The sequence below is a fragment of the Solea solea genome, chromosome 20 (genome assembly GCF_958295425.1).
Source record: "Solea solea chromosome 20, fSolSol10.1, whole genome shotgun sequence".
NCBI lineage: Eukaryota > Metazoa > Chordata > Actinopteri > Pleuronectiformes > Soleidae > Solea > Solea solea.
In genome coordinates this window covers 10,068,480-10,080,850 of record NC_081153.1, presented here as the reverse complement: position 1 = coordinate 10,080,850, position 12,371 = coordinate 10,068,480, and the positions used below count along the sequence as shown (strand labels likewise).

The following is a 12,371-nucleotide window of genomic DNA, read 5'->3' as shown; positions in this document are numbered from 1 at the left end:
ATTAAAACATCGATGGCACATGTTGTACATATTATCTCCAGCTGTAAACATGCTTTGCAGGACTCATTGAGGATCGAGGCAATATATAAAATAACACAATAAGAGGGCAAGGGCAACAATTATCATCGGCTTGTATGTACAGTCAAACAAGTACAAGGATGTATACACACACACTCCAACTGGAGTCATGGCTAATGTACTGTGATGAAGTGTGTGACAATGAGCCATATTTAGTTATAAAATACAAAGCACATCATTTATAAAGGCAGCATGCATATGTATATATATATATATATACATATATATGTATATATGTGTGTGTGTATACATATATATATATATATATATATGTATAATATCACCACAGTGCAGAAAACATACCTGCTATGTCTACCCGTCCTCTCAGGTTGACAGCAGCTTGTGTTTGTAACACTTGCAGCTTCTCCTCCTCCTCCAGAGTGATGAGCCGCCAGCACGGAGTGGATCCAGCGACCCACAGCAGAGTGGTGGACGTGGACGTGGACGTGGACACATGTACTGCAGTCAGTGAAACACGACTATATGCTACATGAGTAAAGCGAGCAGTCACTGTGTAGTTCATGGCACCACAGGACTCCCGAAAAATGACATGATCATTCACTTTTTCACCTTATGGTTTTGTCTTTTTTTTGTTTTATTATTGCAGAATGTGTATACACAGCATTTCAAGTGAAAGTGTCTCATTTTCGGCTCACTGCATAATATTTATGCAGAGAAGTTTCCCAGGTTTTGCTGTGCTGTGAGAGGAACACTTTCATTTTCTTTTTTTTTCTCTCTCCACAACTCACAGAACAGCTTCTTTCTATCCGTTCTCTCAGACTATAATACAAGTTTCTACAGGAAACCACAAAAATAATAATACAGAACATGGAAAGCACTAAACATGCACACTGTACCTGGCAGCTGACGAGGGCATTTACACGTCTTTTATGCAGAGTTCTCCGCATATCCTTCAAATAGATTATTAAAAAAAAAAAAAAAAAAAAGCCTTATCCTTTTGTCTTTTTACACTTTACAAACAGTTAAAAAACGTCCTTTTTCTGTGTCATTCACTTCAGCATTGACAGCTCATTAATGCTGAATAAGGTGCTCCATGTCCGAGCTTTGCAAATAAATATTGAGGACAATTTGTCAAAAAAGAAAGTTGCTTCAGTTAACACCACAGGAAGCAATCTGGCAAAAAAAAAAAAAAAAAGGTACAGCAATGTCCCTTTATAAAATGAAAGGCACACGTCAGATTGCAAACCGTTCACATTCTCCACTCAACACAGCTCCGCTCACCATGCGTCGAAATGTGCAGGTGCAAAAAACAAACAAACACTGTCACAAAGGAAGATCCTGAATAAGCATCTTTGTCTGCGGTGACCTCTCAGGAAGGAGAGACTGGATATGAAAAAGCAACGAAGCTTCGTCTCTGCTCATCTTGACGACCACATTTCACAGTTTAAATAAACAAAAGTCACAGCTGCAGAAACCTCCAAGCATGTCTGTGAGTGAAGCCTTTGGACTAATGCAGTGTTTTAAAATATGTTGATATAAATAAAAAAAAACAACAACAACAACAACCCCAAAACAACACGTTTCAGCTCAGTGTATATGCAGCATCACTAAAGTTGAATACATCAGTCTTCATTCGTTGCATTCTCGTTGTTCTTTCTGTGTTCTGCATTAAAAACACTATCGTGGCTGCAGTTTTTGTTCACGCGCGCGTTAACAGAAGATTAGCAGCTGGCCGACACCTACGGGACTTTGTAACATTTCAACTTTGTAAACCGAGGCGAAGGCAGAATGATGAAGACAGAGGCGTGGCATCCAGGTGTTTCCAAAGAGATGAGGAGGGCGGTGGTTGGGGGGAGGGGGGGGCTAGCAGATGATCACATTGGTGGATCCGGAGAATCGCTTAGTCCTAAAGCAAGAGCTTCTTCTGCTGTCAGGCCGTTCTTCAGTGTCCGCCTCACTGTCAGAGGGAAAGCAGGTATCATTTATACCACTTTCTTTACAGACAGCTATTTGATATTTAAAACTTTTGCAGCTACTTCCCTTCCTTTGTGAACACACACATGCCATATAACATAATCTGCTTGTGAGTTAGGTCGTACATGACTTGCGGTTTGCTCTGGACCTCCTCCTCTCTCGGGGCTGAGCTCTGGTTCCTGGACCCTGAGTGGCCGACCTCACGATGCGCTCCATGATCTCGTCCGCGTCGTCGTCTCCACAGACCTGAGTGTCCCCCACGGGTGGAGTCCACGCCTGCACAGTGCGACCTGGACAAATCACACGGGGCGCAGCGATAAATGATAAGACAGAAGCACACCTAAGGTTTTTTTTTTACCGTGCGCGACTTCTGCAAGTAACTTCCTGTCACCTCCTCGTCCAGGACGCGATCTTGTCCGTGTCCGGAGTCCTGGCACGCCGCTGCTCTCCCTGTCACCGCTGCTCAGGCTGTTTCGCAGCACTGCTTTCATGTTCTCGTGCTCTACAGCATCCTCAGCATGGCCAAGGCCTTGATGCTGCTCGGCCTCCTGGCTGGCACTAGGGGCGCTGTTGTTGCTGCTGGAGCCACATCGACCAGGCTGACGGGATGAAACAGAACGACAGAGAGTGAAACATTGACATGTTGTTCTATTGTAATCATCCACCCTGTAAAGATTATCGTGTCTTGTTCCACGCAGACTTCACGTTAAAAGGAAAATTTGAAATTCCATTCAGTGGTTGCATGCACACGCACACGCACACACACATGCAGACAGGCAGCACACACGTTGATACCTCACGCTCCTCTTCATCATCAGACTACAAGAGAGAGAATGGGTGAAAATTAAAGAAGGAAATGAAGGAAAAGGTGGAAAAAAAAAGCAGCACTAGATTTGGGCAAAGAAGAAAACGGAGAGAAACACAGGGTTGAGAGTCAGAACGTCCCTCTGAGCGATGCTTACAGGTGCGTTCACGTCGATGATCATCTTTCCTCGGGTCTTGTTGCGCTCGCGGTGGTCAGCCCTTTTCTGTTTCTGCTGCAGGACGCGGTCCCTGGTGGTTCGGTACTCCAGCGCAAACTCGCTGAGGATCTTACTGAACCTGTGGACGCTGATCTCCCTCACACTGTACGGCGGATGACCCAGGAAGAGCAGGAACGAGTGGAACCTGGGAGAAAGGGGAGGACGACAAAGACGCATCACAATTGTCCTGAAAACATGTATTTAAATAGTACACATGTTGTTGTTTTTTTTGCAGGATATATTAACCGAGACAACTACCTGTTGATGATCCTGCGGTGAACAATCTTGAGGATGATGATCCTCTCGGCGCACTCCTTGAGGAAGTCGGACATCTTCTGCTTCAGCTGGGGCTTCATCTCGTGCTTGGCGATGACCTTCAGGTGGTCCCATGAGGCTTTGCAGCGGCGCTCCATCTGACACAGGTTTTCCTGCAGCTGATCGAAATCCACCTGATGGAAGAGATGTTAGGCGTTTGTTGGTAGAATGTCACTTTATAGTGAGTATTCACGTCACGCATGAAACAGCGCTGACCGCGGCAAAGATTAACATCCAGTCAGCGCCAACCGCTTTCACATAATTCATTCATTCATTAGCAGGAGTAACCGAGTCTCAAAGTGTCATAGTAGCCTTTTTCAGAAAATCTGAACATAATCGTGTCACTGAATTCCATGACAGAAATTCTTTTTTACAGGATGCTCATTATTTATAAGCAGTTACACGTGAGCGTGAAGCTGTACTGTACTTTTGCCGAGCGCGTGATGGCTCCGATCTCTGAGTAGAGGTCGGTGCTCTGAGGGAAGTTCTCCACCACCACAGAGCAGACGTGATGCAGCAGAGACTGTTTGTGCACCGTGTCCTTCACCTCCGGAACCTTCTCCAAGTACGTCATCTCGAAGCCTTTAGCCTGGACACATTATTACATGGATAAAGAGGGTTTTAAGTACAGCGGATCAGTTCAAATACATCTAACCTCACCATGTTATAGTAGTTTCAAGCTACAAAATGTAAACTTACCCATGTAATAACAATCACTACAGTGAAGAGACAACACAGGTTTGTGACTAGGTCTGGATATCAAACTTAAATAACTTCCTCTGTGTCACCTAATTAAAAAGTGTCATTAAATGTCAAATTGTGACACCTGAGGAGTTAATCTCATCAGCATCGTTGAGCCAAAAAAGCATGCAGCTTATGACCAGAGACAGAGCTGATTCCTTAAAGAGAGAAGAAGAAGAAGGAGAAGAAGAAGAAGAAGAAGAAGAAGAAGAAGGAGAAGAAGGAAGAGGCTTTGTGTGCTAAGTGTTTGAATGCTTTTTTTTTTAATGGAATCGTTATCAAAGTCCAGATGTGGATATAACACCACAACAAAAATCCTGCACCTGCAGAAAGAGGCGACATTCATGACTTACATTTGTGCCATTGAGGAAGTTTCCAATGGAGAGCAGCGTGGACAGGATGTAGCGTAAAGTTTTGTTCTTCTCCAGCTGCTCCATACCTTCCTTCAGATCCTGCAGCGGCTCCGCCACTTCCTGTGAGGAGGAGGAGGAGGAGGAGGAGGAGGAGGACACACATACACACACAAACACACAAACACAGATTGTTAATGAAGGCAAATAAGACCTGAAAACCAGACACATGTGTCTCATTAGTCTATGTAAGGGGTGAACAGGTGCACTTTCTCTCGCACAACAACTCATCTGCTGTCGTTTAAGGTCAGTGGATGTTGTTTAAAGGCTGCCGCCTCGGTCAACCCTCGCTATCAAACGCACATGAGCCCTTTGTTTTCTTGTGTGCCTGCACGGTAACTTGCCCTCCATTTAGCCTCCCCCAACCGCACCGTCCTACGGAGGTTGAGTCGGGAATGCGGCCCTACTGAACATGCGGCGGGGAATCTTGCCTTCCATGGAGAGATTAAAGACAACCGCATCCTGTGGAAAGCCGTAAAATTCGCAGGACAGCAAACGGAGGGACGGGCATGTTTCTCATTGTCTGGCCTGGGCTTTGAACTCCCATCTCCTCCGGGATGCATTCTATGCTTGAGTAAAACATGGTGTGCTGGGAGGAGAGGATGCGACGCCGCTAATAAGCTTGCATATTTGGTTATGATGTTATGATGTAACTATGTTGACGTTTTGCAGATGTTGTTTGCACAAGAAAGGCTTGTTGATACTGACACGGACGTAACACACATGCAGTACACATTGAGCCGCACCGTGGCTTTGATAAAAACACATTACATACACACACTTATGATGTATGGTAGCGATAGCATGGCTTTAAATATGTATTTGACATCGACTTTGGTTTGGGGCTCCACTTTTCAACGTCTAGTTATATTTTTGCTGTATTACTGTCAACTGTTTAAAGCTGCAGTGTTTTTTTTTTTATGTTTTTGTTACATTCTTTATCGGAAAACAGGTTCTGTGAAGCAACACTATCAGACCTGACTGAGGGAGCGTTTGGGTGTATACACCTGCAGCACACGGGCAGGCGGGGGCAAGGTTTATTCTGTCAAACTGCTGAACGCCTGGATGTTTTTGTGCAATAGGATTCACTTATGAAACTTTTTGTGTGTGTTTCTCTGTGTTTACAGTCACTTTACTGTGGCTGGAATCTAACGGCAATGTGTTTATTATTTATAACAGTTTCAAGCAGTGTTTCACGCTCAAACGTACCTTCTCCGTTGCCTCGTAGTCCATCTTGAAGGCCCAGAGCTGGAGTCTGGCCGAGAGCTCGCTGATGGACGACAGCGTGAGCAGGAACTGCTCTGCTGAGCCGAGCGGGATGTCTGGATTGGCCAGCTGAGCCTCCTGGATCTTCTGCTTCTCCTCCTCCGTGGGGATCATCGTCAGGATTTTCTGTGGGCAACAACAGCCGGGGGATAAGAGGCGTCGTGATATGATACTTCGGATATCAGAGAGATAAAATGTACAATCCGATGCAATCCAAAAATCCTTTACTATGCACAGACTGTAAAAAAAAAGAGACAGCATTTATATCTGTTACACAGTTGGAGACTAAAAGGACTCCATCAGTATTGGCAGATTCTTGAGTTTGTTATTTGGGTACCACGAATTAAAAAAGAAGATGAGCATCAATCATGTACTCGTGTCTCTCACTCACCTCTATTCCCTCCTTGTTGAGTGCATACTCATCAAAGTTAAGGATGGCTGTCTTGATAGTGCGTGGAGGCGGCAGCACCGTCAGGCCAATGTTGATCGCGTTACTCCTCTTGGAGTCCAACACGATGATCTCCTGGCGTTTGCCATCCGCTGCCGTTTTCTAGGTCACAAAAACACACGGCGTCAACGCTGGGTCTGTCTCTCTCTCCCTCTGTCGTATTTTTTCCAGTGTGGTCTGTTTTATGGGCTCGTTACTTTTAGACGGATCGTAACTGAAACAGGAACTACTTGGTTATTAGGCAGGAAACATCGCTACGGGATAACTCTGTGCTGTATGTGTGCGTGCGTTCATGTGTGTTTTGTTTGTTGATGTGAGTGTTTGCAGACGTGTTGTCACTGTGTGTGTGTGTGGACATGAGCTCATGAGAACTTGAGGCTATCATAAGCTATTATCGGGGGACGGTTGTAATGCACTACCACATAAAAGTGGAGCAGAGTAGGTGCTAAAACCCCGGTTAATGCCTCTCGGAAATTTCACTGTGACAACACGGAGGTGTCTTGTGTTGCAGACACTTACATCTCAAGTCATGTGATAAAAGAAAGCGGCATTCTCATTTTATTCACAATATATATATGTATATATATATATATATACATATATATATATATGTATATTTATATATATATATATATTTATATATATATATCTTTGTGAATGAAACTAAATTGGTTTCTTTTGACCAGTGTGTAATGTAGCTGATAGATAAAGCTGATAGACTTTATCAACCTCATATGACAATGCTTTAATGTAACAGACACACAGGACAGTGCTTGTAGCAGTGGATGTTTACCTTTGTAACGGGCATCTCCTTTGACTTTGACTCAAACAGGTGTTCCAGTTTAGCCGTGTCCACCTTGACTGGCTCCAGTTTGGCCCAGAGAGAGTCTTCACTCCGCTTATAATCCCTGTACTGCGAATCTGTCGCGCGCACCTGTTCACAAGCACAGCGAGAATGGACGACATTAAGTACAGACATGTGTTCGACTCCCATTTCCTACAATAATCACGCCAAATGAGACACAAGGAGCCACAAATAGCTGCAGCCACAGGAACATGGAGCGTGAGTCACTGTTTTTTAATAACTTCTTAATCTTAACTGCTTAATGGAAACAGGCAGTTTTTGACTAATCTCTTCATCGTGACCCTGCAGGATCTTCTACGCAACCTACAAAATAGAGCTAAAGCGCAATCTAAAATGACGTAAACAGGAACTGAATGCATGCTTTGGCTATAACTGTTTCACGGTTGTTGAAAGCGTGATGAATTACTATCATTTTGAATTACAAAACTTAGTCGTTAAAAACAGTTTTGTTTCAGGGTGGTGTATTGGCAAGAGTCTGGAGATACATATCCAGATACAGGAGGGACGATACGATGTACTGCGATATACTGGGATCCTAGAGAGTCAAACAGCCAAAAGTCCGCTTAAATATAACAACAAAAGTACTTCCAAGTATATTTACATATTGATTCAACACTTCATAGAATCAATAGAGTAAAATATCATGAAATATCACGTTCATATTTTCTTATATTCCTTGTTCTGTGACACTTCACCCCTGCATGAATGTGTTTGTAGCAGGTCTAATTTGTCCCTGATCAAATAATTAAAAGGGTTAATTCTGTCTCGACTCACCTCGCTCCAAAAGAGCCTGATTGTCTTCTTCTTCTTGTTGAACAGAGGCGGCTCCGGAGGAGGAGGCACGGGGATCGATGAGCTGAAGCAAGGAGGCGGTGGAGGCCTCATAATCCCAATCAACGGGGGAGGCGGGGGGCAGTTGCCGAGCCTGGGTGGCAGTGGGGGGAAGCACGGTGGAGGAGGGGGCGGCGGAGGGAGGTACCCACATCCTACCATCGACACTGCATCCAGAATGTCCTTGTCATCGTCCTCCGTCAAGTCGGTGAAGTTGATGTCCCCGATGCGCAGCTCTCGAGGGCTGGCCAGGAGCTGGTCCCAGATGGTGTCTGATTCCTTTTTGGGTGGGGGAGGAGGGGGCTCAGTGGCTGGAGCTTCCAAGTGAGGGTGGGACGTACCGAGGTCCTTGATCAGGTCTCCAAATCGCTCAGCCAATGGACGGATGTTACCACGGTGCTCTGAATTGTCTGTCCTGCTGTTGCTCTCCTGATCATTGTCCAGCTGCTCCTCAGCGTCCTCATGCGTTTCTTTGTCTTTGTCTTTATCCTCTCCTCTTTCTTTCTCCTTCTCTGCATCCCCCTCCTCCTCCTCCTCCTCCTCACTGTGCTTCTTATTCTGGGCGTACAGCATATCCAGCATAAAGAGTTTGCTGTTGAGGAGTTTGCCGCACGGTTCATTCACCTCCGCTTCCTTTAAGCCTGAAAAAAGAGAGTAAAAGAGATGAGCTTAAGGATGTAAGGATGCTTTCTTCTTCGTTTATTGCTTTTATCAAAGTCAAAATAGGTACAACAAAATAAATAAGGCAAGGTGCAACAAGTTTTCACACCCAATATCACAGTAAACTCTGTCACTGAGACAATGGTGTTGGAATTTATATGTATATACTGTACATACACATACATACGGATAGAGCACACACTTATATACACAAAAAAAGAGCGCAAAGGAACAGAGAGAGAGCCAGATGTGAAAAATAATGCACATTGTTATAAGTTTCTTATTTAATGTCTTAGAAAATGTGTGTTTATTCGCCCTAGTGGGCGGAAGAACTGTTTTTTTAGCATTACATCAATCCCTGGCACTATGGTTCATTTAAAATGACCCCTTTATGTCCCCCACAGTGACGTCAAACAGACTTTCAAAGCACACAGATATCTGATTCAGTATGATCTGTATCTCTCTGTGAAAAGCATTCGAGGTACAGTACTACAGTGTGCCAAATATGGCACATAATTCCTCTTACTTCAAAGGAAAATTGCATTTGAAAACTTGGAAAGTGACGTGAATCAAACGAGTGTTGTAGTAAAAATCTACCCACCATCCTCCGTGCTCCCCCTCTCCTCTCTCTCCAAAGTGCTGCTGGCGGAGGAGATGCTGGAGGCAGAGCAGTTGTCCTTTTCATTGACTTCCTCGTTCTGTCGCTCCTTGTCGCTCAGGATGCCGCTGTCCTCCTCCTCCGCCTCCTCCCTCTCCTTCTCCGGTTCCTGCTCACACTCTTCCTCTTCCTTTTCTGCTGCAGTTTCCTCCTGCACTTCCTCTTCTTCTTCTTCCTCCTCCTCCTCTTCTTTCTGTTCCTCCTCCTCCTCCTCCTCCTCAGCGGCGGCCTCTGCTTCCTTCTCCCCCGCTTCTACACTTGCACTGGAGTCGTCAGCCTCTCCTGCCACAGAAAAAAGGGGTGAATGTTAGTTTGTTCCCCCCCCACCATACTGACTGCTATTGATGAGACTCGCACACATCATTCACACAGAAACATACTGTAAGACGCACGACTGCAGTAGCACACTGTTTGAAACATGTAACCTGGCTGCCTTTGATTGTAAAGGTGCGCTTGTTTGGCCTGCATGTGGGACACCACTGTGTCAACACACACTTACAAGGAAAACAAAAACATACGCTAATGTAAACAATAAAGCCAGGCTGTCACAGGACCAGGATATGAAGAGGAAATGAAGAATTAAGTTCTTGTTGACGTCAAAACACACTTGTGTACATGCCGCACACACACACACACACACACACACACACACAATTCAACAGCACAGTCAGGGCAGGGTTAAAAAAACATGGCACTCTATGAGGCCTCATACATTTGCCGACAGGACCTCGGCTCATGGCTTCAGCACAAGCCTAGTTCTCTGACACACGATGTTTTGACACTTGCACTTTCAAAAAGCTCTTTCAAAGAACACATTTCACCCTTTCACCCATATCCTCTTTCAAATCACCCTCGATATTTTCCACAATCCTTTGCTTCTGCTCACACCTGCATGCTAATTTAAACAGCAGGAACAATTTAGGGTTAAGAATGATTGCTTTGGGGGGGGGGGGGTTGAACTCTGTTGGGAATTGAACTCTCAACCTTCTGGTTTTGATTATAACTCCCCAAAGAATCGAACAGAGGGATTCAAAGCTCCAAACTGTGAGAACATGACCGCACTAATTCAACATTAAAGTTAAAATCCAAATTCTTCTTCTTTTTTTTGTCAACATATTTTCATATTTTCAGAGTCAGCCACTCACACGCTGGATTTCCTTCAAACACATGGGATTCACAGGGAAACGGCGCGTGTATGTAATCTGACAGGGATCATAAATCAATAATCCGACGGTAACATAAGGCTATCAGGTTATTTGTGGTATTTTCCTGACTCCAGATCAGTTTTAAATACGAGCTCCTAGATGAAGAGTTGCAGGCGTCTTGCTGCATACCTACAACCCTTGACTTTGAAGTTCATCTCCACGGCCTGTTTCCCTGCTGTTGTCTGTTCCTCACGACTAAAAACCACACAGTGTGTGCAGCATGAAATCTGAATTGCCTTTCCAATTACGGACTGAAACATGATTTTTCTTTGGTCAGACTGTAAACAACAACAACACCAGTTGCTGCTCCGTTGTTTTTCCCCTAATAGAGGAGGTTACCATGGTGACCATGACGGAGGGAGATTTGTATTTGTCAAACTGCTAAAATAACTGGGATTTTGAGCAGTAAAATTCACTTGAAAACTTTTCTTTGTTTGCTGTTTTGTAAGTCCTAATCGAACCTTTTTTCAGCCTACTCGCTTTACTAGCGCAATGTCGCTGCGGCTGCCTCCAGTGGGGGAATGTCACCGGGCGACACGAGATCAAAACATTGCTATACTGAGAAACACAGTCAGTGCCACAGTTTCACGTTCATCTTCAGTCAAACAACTTTTAACTAGTTCATAACAGGCGAGCCCATACCTGTCTCAGACGGTGTGTGAATGGCAGTCGGGGTCTCAGCTTCAAGATCGGCCTCTGTGTCATCTTGCGAGGCGAAGGAGGACGGGGTGCTGCTGCGTGATGATGAGGGCCAGGCCTCAGAGGATGCAAAGTTTAGGTTGAGGTCAGGGCGAGTCCTTGAGACCCGGATGCGGTCCTTCTCGTATTCCTCTGCCGCCAGACGCTCCACGGTCTTGTACCTAAGGGCGAGGGAGACGGAGGCGTCAGACAACAAGACAGGTGACAAATAAACAGGGCTGAATTGCCAGAGACTAGACAACGAGTTACCCATCATTTCGTACAGTCAAAAGTACAATATATAAAAGGTTCTTCTCCTCCTCGCCTCTCGAGCCAAAAACTCAGCAGTCCAAATATGAAATTAGAGGGAGTTTAGAGAAGAAACATCTTTGTCGGAGTAATGGAAGAGGGTGGGAGGACAGGAGAAGGACAGGAGAGAAGCATGAGAGAGACAGAGAGATGCTAGTTTGGCTTCTGAAAGGCCAAACATCAGAAGAGAATCAGAGTAAACCTGTTCAAGATGTTGCCTCAATCAGCTCTCCTCTGTTGTCTTTTTTCCGTTCTCTTCCTTCCTCCCGTTTTATCTCTTCCTCCTTCTCTCCATCTAACAAACTCTACCACTCAACCCGCTGACCTGAACTGAGATTTATGGCATCGAGTCAACCTTCTCTCTCTGTCTTTTTCACTCACTCTCTCTCTCTCTTTTTATTTCTCTAACCCCTCCTCTTTCCCACTGATCCATGAATGTGTGGAGCTTCTGTTCAGAGCTCATTAGCATACGGCCACTTCAGAGAACTAAAGAAACTGGATACTAACACAAGTGTGTTTGTGTGTAAGTGCACATATAATGTAATAGCGTATCGATAGTGAAATGGAGTGAGTGAGCCAGCTATGTATGCTGCATAAGGTTTAACAGATAAAGAGTTTTAAAAAAACACTTTAAAAGATCAGTCTACTGTTGTACGATTACATCTGTAATTCACTTTATATACCACATGTGTCGGATTTACTAAGCATCTCTGTATTACCGTTATTATATAATAACCATATTGCCAAAGTTAAATATAGGCTACGAAATGTGTGGATTTTCGAAACAGAACAACACAATAATGTGTGAAAATCATTTACTGTATAAAGTAATTGTGTAGCGTAGCTCCATCTCAACTTAATAAAACAGTGAAGTGCTATTTACACATAAATGTATCAGTAAAGATTACATTAAATCATGTAATGCAATGCAATTGTGGGGCATTTTGCTC

The 12,371-nt window shown here is 44.4% G+C and overlaps 1 protein-coding gene across 4 annotated transcripts in view; it reads right to left on the bottom strand.

The window, feature by feature from the left end:
- Nucleotides 1–640: 640 nt before the first annotated feature.
- fhod3a (formin homology 2 domain containing 3a) overlaps nt 641–12,371 on the bottom strand; it is a 48,417-nt gene continuing 36,686 nt past the window's right edge. For 3 of the 4 annotated variants that reach the window (XM_058619164.1, XM_058619166.1, XM_058619167.1), the window contains 14 exons: nt 11,077–11,294; nt 9,173–9,511; nt 7,855–8,552; nt 7,009–7,149; nt 6,159–6,317; nt 5,711–5,893; nt 4,445–4,564; nt 3,778–3,939; nt 3,294–3,484; nt 2,976–3,180; nt 2,809–2,832; nt 2,405–2,612; nt 2,139–2,303; nt 641–1,996 (listed from right to left, as the gene is read on the bottom strand). In XM_058619164.1, the coding sequence (XP_058475147.1) occupies nt 1,914–1,996; nt 2,139–2,303; nt 2,405–2,612; nt 2,809–2,832; nt 2,976–3,180; nt 3,294–3,484; nt 3,778–3,939; nt 4,445–4,564; nt 5,711–5,893; nt 6,159–6,317; nt 7,009–7,149; nt 7,855–8,552; nt 9,173–9,511; nt 11,077–11,294 (2,896 nt within the window). In that variant the 3' untranslated portion in view covers nt 641–1,913. The remainder of the gene's footprint in view (nt 1,997–2,138; nt 2,304–2,404; nt 2,613–2,808; nt 2,833–2,975; nt 3,181–3,293; nt 3,485–3,777; nt 3,940–4,444; nt 4,565–5,710; nt 5,894–6,158; nt 6,318–7,008; nt 7,150–7,854; nt 8,553–9,172; nt 9,512–11,076; nt 11,295–12,371) is intronic. The other variant, XM_058619165.1, reaches the window with a different exon arrangement.